This window comes from Anabrus simplex, chromosome 6 (genome assembly GCF_040414725.1).
Source record: "Anabrus simplex isolate iqAnaSimp1 chromosome 6, ASM4041472v1, whole genome shotgun sequence".
In the NCBI taxonomy this organism is placed as follows: Eukaryota; Metazoa; Arthropoda; class Insecta; order Orthoptera; family Tettigoniidae; genus Anabrus; species Anabrus simplex.
The window spans coordinates 216,045,025-216,058,478 of record NC_090270.1 but is presented as its reverse complement, the minus strand read 5'-3'; the positions used below and the strand labels follow the sequence as shown (position 1 = coordinate 216,058,478).

The 13,454-nt window shown below is 41.7% G+C and overlaps 1 protein-coding gene across 1 annotated transcript in view; it reads right to left on the bottom strand.

Moving 5' to 3' along the window:
• The window catches only part of Hasp (Hig-anchoring scaffold protein), a 1,448,565-nt gene extending 1,436,574 nt beyond the window's left edge, over nt 1–11,991 (bottom strand). The window contains exon 1 of the mRNA XM_068228385.1: nt 11,884–11,991. Coding sequence (XP_068084486.1) covers nt 11,884–11,953 — 70 coding nt within the window. The 5' untranslated portion in view covers nt 11,954–11,991. The remainder of the gene's footprint in view (nt 1–11,883) is intronic.
• Between the last annotated feature and the right edge of the window lie 1,463 nt (nt 11,992–13,454).

The window sequence follows — 13,454 nt, the reverse complement described above, 5'->3', positions numbered from 1 at the left end:
ATGGGTTACAATTCGCAGAAAACGACTTGGACTTCTCTCAACAGGCGTCGTGTTGCTGCATGACAACGCCTGACCACACGCAGCCAACAACATGCGTGAATTATTACGGCGCTTCCAGTGGGAGGTACTGAACCATCGTCCCTACAACCATGACCTGGCACCCATTGATTTCCATTACTTCGGACCGTTGAAGAAGCAACTGGGTTGTAAGCGATTCAACGACGATACGTTCGTCCAGCATATCGTCATGGAATGGCTTCAGGGACTGGACGCATATTTCTTCCATGCTGGCATGGATGCTTTGGTGTACCGTTGAAGCAAGTGCTTGTACAAGAATGGTGAATATGTTGAACAATATTGCGTCAATGTCCTTATATTGTGTATCTTTATATCTGCCGGTAAAGAAACGTTTTTCCGCGCGAGGTGGTGTTACCTTACTTTTTAACATACCTTTTAATTAACGAGAAGAAAAATCCATAACATAATTATCACTTTATCAAGTAACCTGAATTACTGGGGACCTGCTATAGGCTAAGGAGAACGCAATTCATGTTCCCTAAATGTGACCGAGCTTTGTGCAATCTCTTCTTTTAAGTGCGGCCAGTATCCAGTAATCGGGAGGTAGTGGGTTCGAGCCCCACTATCGGCAGCCCTGAAGATGGTTTTCCGTGGTTTCCCATTTTCACACCAGACAAATGCCGGAGCTGTACCTTAATTAAGGCCACGGCCGCTTCCTTCCATTTCCTAGGCCTTTCCTATCCCATCGTCGCCATAAGACATATCTGTGTCGGTGCGACGTAAAGGAAATAGGAAAAAAAAATCTCTTCTTTGGCACAAGGGAACCTGGTACTCTGAGAGGTGCCTTGAAAAATCAAAAATTCCAAAAGTTCCCCGAAGGAGGCAACCTGGGGAAGGGGGTCGGCAGTTGAAATCGGGGCTCAGAAGAACAGCATAAATACGAAAATATTTTTTAAAAAAAATTCTTCATTCACTGGTAACTCTTTTCTTAAAAGCGATGGTGTATAGGTTTTCATGGACGTGAAAGCTTCCTAAAAGTTCAAATTAAGTTTTATAATCAAACCCTGAGAAGGTGTTTGAGGGAAATTTTCGATGGTTGACTATAGGGGAGGGACCATGGCGGCCGCGTTTCGAATTCCGGCCAATGATGTGAGATTTTTAAAGATTTACGTCCTTGAGGTTCGGATTCCAGGTAAAACGGGAGGTCTTCCGGGATGATTACGATATCAAGAGTCACATAAAAAATATATAGCTTGCTTAGCTAAGAATGCAATATATATTAAAAACTTCATTCAGCTGAATTATGAATAATAAGCGTCGTTGCTCTCCCGATGAGTACGTCAGGATTAAACCAGGTGCATAGTATAAAGTACATTGAAGCCATACATTTAGGAACAACACATGTGGGCTGTCATGTATTGACACTTAACAATTACACATAATTATGTTGATTAAATCTGTAAGAATGAAATTAATTGGTAGTTGCATAAACAACAACTTTCTGAAAAAGGATAAGATGATACTGTGTACTGCTGCTGCTCAACATTTTATTAAAGTTTTGTGGACTCATGTTTTTATTGCAAGATGGATATTTTGGTATGTAATTTTACGCCATTAATGTATCTATCTTACAAAGAAACTATATCATTATTATTATTTAGCTATTGAAAATTTCTTAAGAGTAGCTGTTTACAAAATTTTATTTTGTATTGGAGTATAATTGGAAATTTTGCATAATAATGTTAAATTAATAGATATGGTAAAGCAAGAGTACGGCAGGTTTGCGTTTCGATTACATGCATAGTATTCAGATTCCAAAGATACCTGTCCAGCAAGCATTTTATCTACACCATCTCACCATTAATATATATTGCGTCACAGACCTGAAGAATAATAAGTCAAAATTTTGTGTATGCGTCGAAGGTACTGCCCACAAGGGACTCAATGAAGTAATTGAAGTTTGCTCTTTTTTATTGATATCAAAATAGCCGTACCAGAATATGTTACAGAACTGAACTTTTTTTTTCTGATGGATGTTCTACTCAGAATAAGAATACCGAGCTCGATAGCTGCAGTCGCTTAAGTGCGGCCAGTATCCAGTATTCGGGAGATAGTAGGTTCGAATCCCACTGTCGGCACCCCTGAAAATGGTTTTCCGTGGTTTCCCATTTTCACACCAGGCAAATGCTGGGGTTGTACCTTAATTAAGGCCACGGCCGCTTCCTTCCCACTCCTAGCCCTTTCCTGTCCCATCGTCGCCATAAGACCTATCTGTGTCGGTGCGACGTAAAGCAACTAGCAAAAAAAAGAAGAATAATAATACAGTTATCAAAGTAATCAACCTTCTCATAAGTAACGGCATCTATTTTATGCATGGATATTCGTATCCACCATGTGACCGTACATTTGTTGCTGTTATAATGTTAACACAAAGGAAAGGCAGAATATATCGTGCGGATACATCCATTTTAAACAGAAGGACTCGTGTGTTTCTTTTTTGTCAAGACATGCATTTAACATTTAAGAATGCTGAACTCCCATTAGTGCGTCAATGTCCTTATATTGTGTACCTTTATATCTGCCGGTAAAGAAACGTTTTTCCGCACGAGGTGGTGTTACCTTACTTTTTAACATACCTTTTAATTAACGAGAAGGAAAAACAATAACATAATTATCATTTTATCAACTAACCTGAATTATTGGGGACCTGTTATAGGCTAAGGAGAGCGCAATTCATGTTCCCCAAATGTGACCGAGCTTTGTGTAATCTCTTCTTTTAAGTGCAGCCAGTATCCACTAATCGGGATATAGTGGTTTCGAACCCCCCTGTCGGCAACCCTGAAGATGGTTTTCCGTTGATTCCCATTATCACACCAGGCAAATGCTGGGCCTGTACCTTATTAAGGCCACGGCCAATTCCTTCCCAGTCCTAGCCATTTCCTCTCGGATCGTCGCCATAAGACTTGTCTGCGTCGGTGCGACGTAAAGCTCATTGTAAAGAATATATACCTATATAGGCTATATACCCTACTGAATGTATTTACTTCATCTAACTTGATAAACGCTACGGACCTTGTTCACCTGTTTATTAATATTATTACGCAACACCGTGCATTCCAATGTATATTTATTGTTGAAATTTCTTCAAACTCACTGCGTTTTGTACGCGCCGGGAAGAGCACGGGCAGATATTCCATCTCTTCATCTGAAAGTTTAGAATCATAACTTCGGTAGCAAGGTATGGATAATTTAATAATAATGATAATAATAATAATAATAATAATAATAATAATAATAATATTATATGGCGCGTGGCCTCCGGAGAGGCCTAGTGCAGGTCTTCCGAGTTGACGCATATAGGCGACCTGCGCGGCTATGAGAATGGGGTCCTACCTAAAATGAATTATAATGCTGAAGAAGGCACAAACACCCAGGCCCTGAGCCAGAGGAATTAACTAATGAAATTTAAAATCCTCGACTCGATCGTGAATCGAACCCGAGCCCCCTTTGACCAGGAGCCAGCATGCTGACCATTTAACCACGAAGCCGGACAATAATAATAATAATAATAATAATAATAATAATAATAATAATAATAATAAAATCCACATCCCAGGTCCACGAGTTCGGACAAGTTTGAGGGATTGAAATGGGGTGTGTTCAGTCTCGGTTAGCGAGAGAAGTGGGTTAAAATATATCGCTTTAGGCTAACATAAAAGTGGTTTTCCGACGTTTCCCACTTAACTCCATGTGAATGACAGGGTACTATCGAGCATTCAAAAATACCCATGGCGCAACAGCCCCGAAGGGCGTTGGCCTACTAAGCGACCGCCACTAAGCACGAAGGCCTGCAGATTGCGAGCTGTCATGTGATCAGCACGACGAGACCTCTCGGCCGGTATTCATGGCTTACTAGATCGGGGCTGCCATCTCACCGTCAAGTAGCTCCTCAATTGTAATACGTAGGCTGAGTAAACCTTGAATCAGCCCACAGAATCAGGTAAAAATCCCTGACCTGGCCGGAATCGTACCCGCGGTCTTCGGGCACGAGGCAGGCACGCTACCCCTACACCGTAGGGCTGCCTCGCTATCGAACATACAGACCCTTTTCAATCCCAATCCCACTTACAAAATATACACCCAGTACAGACGTCGCATCGATAACGAGTATCACAAACGTCTTCGCTTAGACTAAGTACAAGGAGACCGTAATTGTATTGTGCTAAGATCCTCGCATGAAATCAAGACGGCGAAGCCGCGCTTGGCGATAAAGAACGTAGGGTCGACTCCCCGTTAAGACACAGCAAAATGATCAACGAAACATCCACTTCTGGAGAGGCACTCAGATTTCATCAGGAACGAGTACGACCGGGCGAATTGGCCATGCGGTTAGGGGCGCACAGCTGTGAGCTTGCATCTGGGAGATAGTGAGTTTGAATCTCCTCACTGTCGGCAGCCCTGAATACTGTTTTCTGTGGTTTCCTATTTTTTTACAGGTTACTTTACGTCGCACCGACACAGGTAGGTCTCATGGTGACGATGGGACAGGAAAGTTCTAGGAATGGGAAGGAAGCGGCCGTGGCCTTAATAAGGTACAGCATTTGGCTGGTGTGAAAATGGGAAACCACGGAAAACCATCTTCAGGGCTGCCGACAGGGGGTTCGAATCCACTATCTCCCGAATACTGGATACTGGCCGCACTTAAGCGACTGCAGCTATCGAGCTCGGTGAATGCATATTTTCACACCAGGCAAATGCTGGGTCAGTACCTTAATTAAGGCCACGGCCGCTTCCTTCCCACTCCTGGTCCTTTCCCGTCCCATCGTCGCCATAAGACCTATGTTCATCGGTGCGAAGTAAACTGAAAAAAAAAATGAGTACGTGAGGGTAGAGGTAACCAGACAGAGATCTCTATCCCATTGAGTACCCATGTTACGGACAGTTGAGAGTCTTATCTCCCATTCTTCCAGAAGTTGGTGAAGTACAGCTCGGTAACCATCCTCTTCTTTCCTCCAGGGGCTTTCGGAGATGGCTATGTTGCACAGTGATATGTTTCATAAATGAACAAAGAAGAGAGTTTTTATTTCATTCACACAATCTCCCTTATAACATCCAAGGGGAGTGATAGCTGTGTGACATTTTCACTGACTTCACACTAAGGCGACTGCGATTCGAATCCCGACCAGTGTATAAGGGTTGTTTTTAAATCACGCCACAGTCGTTCGTATTCCACGTAAAATACGAGGTAATGGTGGCAGCCGTGGTGGTGGTGGTGATTATTGTTTTAAGAGGAAGTACAACTAGGCAACCATCCTCTATATAACACTAATCAGAGAGAAAAAATGGAAGGGGTCCGACACTTCGAAAAATGAAGGTATCGGCCAAAGGAAGTCAAGGGCCACGAAGGGCGTGAAAATGAAAGACTCCCTAGGCCTCCATACGTAATACCGTCGGGGTCGGAAAAGAACAAGTGTTGACCAAGAGAGGTCAGATAGGATAGATGAAAGTGAGGAGCCTGGCACAAGTAAGTGGAAGAAATGCCAGGACTCAGATAAGGGCCCCGTGGACGCCAACCCACGCTCCAAAGTTCAGAGCCCCTGGGGCTATTGTTTGAAGAGAAAGTGCAACTGGGCAACCATCCTCTATTAACACTAATCAGAGGGAAAAAATAGAAGGGATCTGACACTTCGGAAACTGAAGGTATAGACCAAGGAAAAACAAGTGCCGCGAAGGAATTGAAAATGAAGGACTCCCTAGGCCTCGACACGTAGGCCTAATACCACTGGGATAGAAAGAGAAGAAGAGTTGACTAAGTGAGGTCGGATAGTAGGCCTATATATGAAAATGAGGAGCCAGGCACAAGTAAGTGGAAGCAATGCCAGGACTCAGCTAGCCCCGTGGTCGCCAACCCACGCTCCCAAGTTAAGAGTACACTATTAGTCGCCTCTTACGACAGGCAGGTGATACCGAGGGTGTTATTCTACCACCCCCACGCATAGGGGTAAAATAGGAGGCCCCGTGACTATGATCACGGTGTGAATAGTCACATTTAAGTACACGCTTGCTTGCTTCTAATTAACAGTGTGGGTGTGTTCTGGAGTACGTAATTGAATAATAATAATAATAATAATAATAATAATAATAATAATAATAATAATAATAATAATAATAATAATAATGTTATTGATTTTACGTCCCACTAACTACTTTTTCGGTTTTCAAACATATCGAAGTAACGAATTTTCCTTCTGTAAATCTATCGACAGGAAGCGTACCGTATTTTAGCACCTTCAAATAACCACAAACCCACCATATTGAGGTCAAAAGGCCAGCGCTTTACCGTCTGAGCTACTCACCGTGGAGTATTTCCTAGAACAGAATTGAGAGAATAAACCTTGGCCACAGTGGCATTTTCCTGCAGTTAAGAAAAGTAATTTCGTGTGGCTATTATCACCCTCGTGTAGTCCATTTAAGGCAAACCCTTCGACGAGGGTGAGAGCATCCACCCTGTGTTAGAAACTACATGATAGCAGGGTGAAGGTGTCAGATGTTTCTGAGTTTCATGGATGTTGAGGACGTCATAGACACTCAGTTCCCGAATTAAGGAAATTAGCCATTTAATATTAGAACCCCACGACCCGGCCGGAAATCATCGAACACGGACCCCGATGATCAAAGGCCAAGAAGGTGATCAGTCTGCCACGTTCTCCGTAGTATAACGGTTAGTGCTTCTAGCACGGAGGCCTCGGTTTGATTCCCGGTATCGCCAGAAATGTAAAATTAACAGGACGGCTGGTATATGAGCTAAATGCTATATGCAGCTCACTTCGACTGGGGTGTGCCTGAAAAGAGCTGCATAATCTAGAGGAAACGAGTTTAATTCTAGAGTTGAAAAGTGGAAACCTCGGAAACCTATTTTTTTTTTAAGAATACACCATCATTATAGTCGCCACGCTGATGAGCAGTTCAAGAGCTCTGAGCCAATCTAATCAGAGTTATATCATGAATGAAAGATAGAATCTGGGGCCGATGACCTCGATGTTAGGCCCCTTGAAACAACAAGCATCATCATCATCATGAAAGATAGAATTTCAATTTGCCACAGAGAGAGTGTATATGCGGAAATTCTGTGCCAATCACTAAACATCTAATTATACGGCTATCTGTAGTAGAAGGTGATAAGATCGCTGCTTCTCCCCACCCCATCCCCCATCCCCAAACCCCCGACTAAAACACCACCGCCCTCGTTATCAGATTATACTGCTGATTTTCCGTGGTTTCCTCTATCGACAGATACAATTCGAATGCTCAAGCGAGTTGGCCGTGCGACTAGGGTCACTTAGCTGTGAGCTTGCGCTTAGGATATGGTGGGTTCGAGTCCCACCGTCGGCACCCCTGAAGATGGTTTTCCGTGGTTTCCCATTTTTTAAATTTTTTTGCTAGTTGTTTTTTACGTCGCGCCGACACAGATAGATCTTATGGCGACGATGGGACAGGGAAGGGCTGGGAGTGGGAAGGAAGCGGCCGTGGCCTTAATTAAGGTAACCCCAGCATTTGCCTGGTGTGAAAATGGGAAACCACGGAAAACCATTTTCAGGGCTGCCGACAGTGGGGTTCGAACCTACTATCTCCCGAATACTGGATACTGGCCACACCTAAGCGACTGCAGCTATCGAGCTCGGTGTTTCCCATTTTTCACACCATGCAAATGCTAAGACTGTACCTTCATTTAGGCCCCACGGCCACTACCTCCCCAATCGTAGACCTTTCCAATCCTTGTGTCGCCGAAAACCTTCAGTGTGTTAGTGGGACGTTAAACCACTAGCGAACGAAAAAAAAATAGAATGGTACCTACTATACAAGCCTCGACTCATTAATTATTATTATTATTATTATTATTATTATTATTATTATTATTATTATTATTATTATTATTATTCCATTGCTCACTTCCACACTCTAGTAGGGTTTGTTGATGCATACTTTGTACGCGTGTGAACCCGGTCCAGTTTACGGCCGGATCCCCATTCTGATGTCAATATGTTTGTGTGGTGGTTGGTATTGTGATGTGTTGTGTATGAAGGAATGAATGAAGAGGTGTGAATTAAGGCAAGCAGGCACAAATACCAAGTCTCCAGACTAGAAGGATGAACTAGACACGGTTAAAATCTATGATCCCGCAGGAAGTCGAATCCAGAACTCTACGAACCAAAGGCTACTGCTCTATTTAGTCAAGCAGCCGAACGATATTATTATTATTATTATTATTATTATTATTATTATTATTATTATTATTATTATTATTATTATTATTATTATTATTATTATTACCGTATTTAGATTGTAATCGTTCTTCGTGCTTGGTGTAATCCTAGTGCAGTCGGTTAGCACTTAAGGGAATTTTAATGCGAATGACCTGTATTAATTGATTTATTGGTGCCGAGTGGTGTGGCTCTGAGTATAAATTAGCGGTTTCAATCTAAGCTCAGTCCGATGGTATTTTCAAACACATTACCATCGTGTTGGTTGATTTACTGACACGTAAAGGAACTCCTATTGGACAAAATTATGGCCCCTCGGCGTCTCCGCAAACCGTAAAAAGTAGGTAGTGGGACGTAAAACGAGTGAGATTGTTGTTGTTATTATTATTATTATTATTATTATTATTATTATTATTATTATTATTAGTATTATTATTATTATGTTTGCTATTTGCTTTACGACGCACCGACACCGATAGGTGTTATGGCGACGATGGGATAGGAAAGGCCTAGGAATGGGAAGGAGGCAGCCGTGGCCTTAATTAAGCCCCAGCATTGCCGAGTGTGAAAATGGGAAACCACGGAAAACCATCTTCAGGTCTATCGACAGTGGGGTTCGAACCCACTATCTCCCGATTACTGGATACTGGCCGCACTTAAGCGACTGCAGCTAACGAGCTCGGCATTATTATTATTATTATTATTTTGCTAGGGGCTTTACGTCGCACCGACACAGATAGGTCTTATGGCGACGATGGGATAGGAAAGGCCTAGGAGTTTGAAGGAAGCGGCCGTGGCCTTAATTAAGGTACAGCCCCAGCATTTGCCTGGTGTGAAAATGGGAAACCACGGAAAACCATTTTCAGGGCTGCCGATAGTGGGATTCGAACCTACTATCTCCCGGATGCAAGCTCACAGCCGCGCGCCTCTACGCGCACGGCCAACTCGCCCGGTGGCATTATTATTATTATTATTATTATTATTATTATTATTATTATTATTATTATTACAATTGACCTTACGTCGCATGCACACACATAGGTCTTATAGCGACGATGGGATATGAAAGGGCTAGGAGTGGGAAGGAAGCGGCCGTGGCCTTAATTAAGGTACAGCCTCAGCATTTGCCTGGTGTGAAAATGGGAAACCGCAGAAAACCATCTTCAGGGCTGCCGACAGTGGGGTTCGAACCTATTATCTCCCGAATGCCGGCCTTCCATTGTGTTTCGATATTTATCATTATAATAAAACAAGGCAAAAGGAATAAAATAAATGAATACACCAACACAGACACCGGAGTCAAATAAGATTGACCCTATACCCCTAAAGCGACCAGAATGAGTCAAGTATCTAAAATAAAGCTATAATATATATTATCCCAGCATTTACCTAGGCTGAACATTGGAGTAGAGAGATGTGCGCCTCGCTGTGAGTCGATATTAACGATACCATTTTGAAAGCTGTCTGAGCAAGTTGGATTACGAAGGCGAAACCTCATAGATTAACCCAGACTGTGTACAATCAATTAGAACAACACATCTCAACACTCAACTTTACAATTAAATATAAATTATCGTGGAATTATTGTGCAATTGTAAATAAATTAATGACATTTTTTTTTCATGACAGTCACGTAGATAACTATCCTAACGCTATCCTAAAATTTACCATCCCACTGTCGGCAGCCCTGAAAATGGTTTTCCGTGGTTTCCCATTTTCACACCAGGCAAATGCTGGGGCTGTACCTTAATTAATGCCACGGCCACTTCTTTCCCACTCCTAACCCCTTCCTGTCCCATCGTCGCCATAAGACATATCTGTGTCGGTGCGACGTAAAGCAACTAGCAAAAAAAAAAAAAAAATAATAATAATAATAATAATAATAATAATAATAATAATAATAATAATTACCAAATGAATCCATATGGTAAATGTCATTTTCATGGAGTCTCTAACACTGCAATATGATTCGCCAAAGAACATTTAAAATTTAACTGACGGAACGGTTCAGTAGTTCTTGTGAGCATCTTACTAGCAGAAATGAGTTACAGGAACGAGTAGTTTTGAGAAAAGTGGAACTAAAATATATGTAACTTCATTTTATTTTTATTGCTAAACAGTACTAACCATTTTAAAAATAGAGAATCATAATATTTTCTAAAATGTATACTATTTCAATATGCAGTTACTGCTTCAATATACTTCCTTGTGTCAGAAATAACTTATAAAAATATGAAGATATATAATTATCTCCTCTTTGAAGAAATTGGGTCATTTTACTTATTGTATTTATTCGCTAGCCACTTGCATTGGTATTCGTTTAGTCAGAAGAAAGATGGGTCACAAACCTAGTTGGCCATTCTGAAAATAATTTCCAGAGATTATCTTTCAACTCCAGGATTATGAAGTGATAGAACCTGCCTCAAGCTTCCCCCTTCGCCAATCCTCGCCCAGTTAATTAAATGTAGAAACGCCACACGAGTACCATAATAAAACAGATCATCAGAGGAAATTCACAATCAGTAAGTATACGGATTTTTTTTTTTTTTTTTTTTTTTTTGCTAGTTGCTTTACGTCGCACCGACACAGATAGGTCTTATGGCGACGATGGGACAGGAAAGGGCTAAGAGTGGGAAGAAAGCGGCCGTGGCCTTAATTAAGGTACAGCCCCAGCATTCGCCTGGTGTGAAAATGGGAAACCACGGAAAACCACCTTCAGGGCTGCCGATAGTGGGGTTCGAACCTACTATCTCCCGAATACTGGATACTGGCCGCACTTAAGCGACTGCAGCTATCGAGCTCGGTATACGGAAATATTGACTACATAAAGTAATTCTAAATATACCAAGCAACAACGTAAAATAAACAAACTTTGTGTAATTTTTAGGTTTTGATATTAATATCATGGTACAGAAGAGCATTTTGTCCAACAGTCGCTAGTAGGTAGATAGAGAAAATCCATACTTATAAATTTCTTGGGCACGAAATCACAAATTACATCATTTAAAATTAAGTGCACAATTAAGTAAATTAAAAGCCAATTTATCAGCAGAACGCAAAACGGTCAAATCCAAAGTTAATTAAGAGGAGAATTCTTCACATTCTTAGTGTATTATTTGTCGCTGATGGCTAGAGGAAATCAAACTTAGTAAATTTCTTGGGCAAGAAGCCATAAATTACATCCTTTAGAGCTAAGAGCCAATTAATGAACATAACGGTAAATATAAAACCAAATAAGAGGAGAATTCTTCACATTCTTAGTGTATTGTTTTGTTATTCTTGCACTCATAGGCTGCATTTCCCGGGTCAGAGAGGGAAAGGAAAGAAAAACAATTTCTTGGCAATCTAGTAGAGGGTAGAAAATCTTGGACAATCATTTTCAAGCGTTTGCTTTCTGTCTTAAGTTAAGAAAGAAGACGTACAAACATCTGCGTGTCAATGGAATTAACTTAAAGAAGGCAATAAATGATATAGCGATTGCCATCTACATAACAGAGTACCTTTCCCTTTTTTTTAAGAAAAGACAGTGGGAAATATTATGCTCCTAAATTAGTGGCTAAAACATGTGGCAGGTAAAGTGGGGTTTATGTTAATTTCTACTTACCTATTATCACTAACTGATGAGACAGAAGAAGTAAGACGACCAAAAGACGGAGAGACATGTGGTACATCATAATTTCCCCTTCCTAACTTAGGACGAGTGTAGGGCACATGCAAATATCTAGTGTAGTCGAACGTCAAAATTCCTTACTTCCCTACGAACGACTATACGATCACGCAACATAGCTTGCATGGAGCTCGGGAATGAAGTATCGACGCACGTCCGTTTTCCACGGGGACACCGCGGATACTAACAAGTTGAGATGAAAATACACGTAAACCGAGGGTGGAGGAGGGGCTAGTTCTAACACCGCTACAGAGATGGCAGTGTGTCCAATATTGCTTGCATCAAACTACAGATGGCAACACTCCCCCGTGCGACAGTAGCACCAATTGAAAAGGAAAGAAACTAATGGAACGACTGTTCACACACCGAATATGAAGAGCAAAAGAAACAAAGACACTTTTAATTCCAGCAATCGATTCGATACGTTAGAGAAAATCAGTCTGACTTTAATAATATATATATTTACCTTGCGCAAAGGACCACCAACATTCAGGTTTATTTATTAATCTGAATGAAATTACAGGTAACCACAAGGGTTCAGTACACCACAACAAAAATGTATAAATTAATAGCCTACAGCAGTTATGAACAAAGCAATTCGATATGCATAAAATCGTATTTCTGTCAGTACTTTAGAATATTGATACGATGTTATTGATTTTACGTTTCAGTAACTACTTTTACGGTTTCCGGAGCCGACGAGGTGCCGGAATTCTGTCCCTCAGGAGTTCTTTAACATGTCGATACGAGACACCTCCAAATACCACCGAACTGAGCCAGAATCGAACCTGCGAAGTTGAGCTCTACCATCCGAATTACACAGCCCGGTTTTTCTTTATATTAACCTAATACTTGGTTCTTACACCGGACGAGACAAATAATAGCCCATGTCGCGATCAATTTAACTCTTGACTGTTTCTTCGTTTGTCTGCTACACCATCAAGGAGGAATGTGGTGGTGGATTTTCATGAAACTTGGAATTTAATTTTTGGGAAAGGGTGAGTAGGATGAAAATTCCACAGCCTGTTTCCAGTCATTTGACCGAGTCAGGAATGGAATGAATGAAGCCCCTATCTAGCGGCGAGGATAGGAACTGTACCGGCTGCCGAAGCCTGTCGCACTCTTTTGGGGCAATCATTAATGACTGACAGATGAAATGAAATTACATTGGAGAGTGTTGCTGGAATGAAAGATGGCAGGAAAATCCGGAGTACCTGGAGAAAAGCCTGTCCCGCCTCCAGGACAATTATCGCATGCAGTGACCGGGTTTTGAACCTCGGAACCCAGTGATGAGAGGCTGGCGCTCTGCCGCCTGAGCCACGGAGGCTCTGATTAGTAGGATCTTAGCTATAATTTGTTCAAAAAATTCAGCAAGTGGGAATTTTAACATCAAGTTCACCGAACCGAACAAGTGACCACGCAATTTGGGTCAGATGCCTGTCAGCTTGCATTCGGGTGACAGTCGGTTCGAACCCCACTGTCGACAGCCCTGAATGTGGATATCCGCG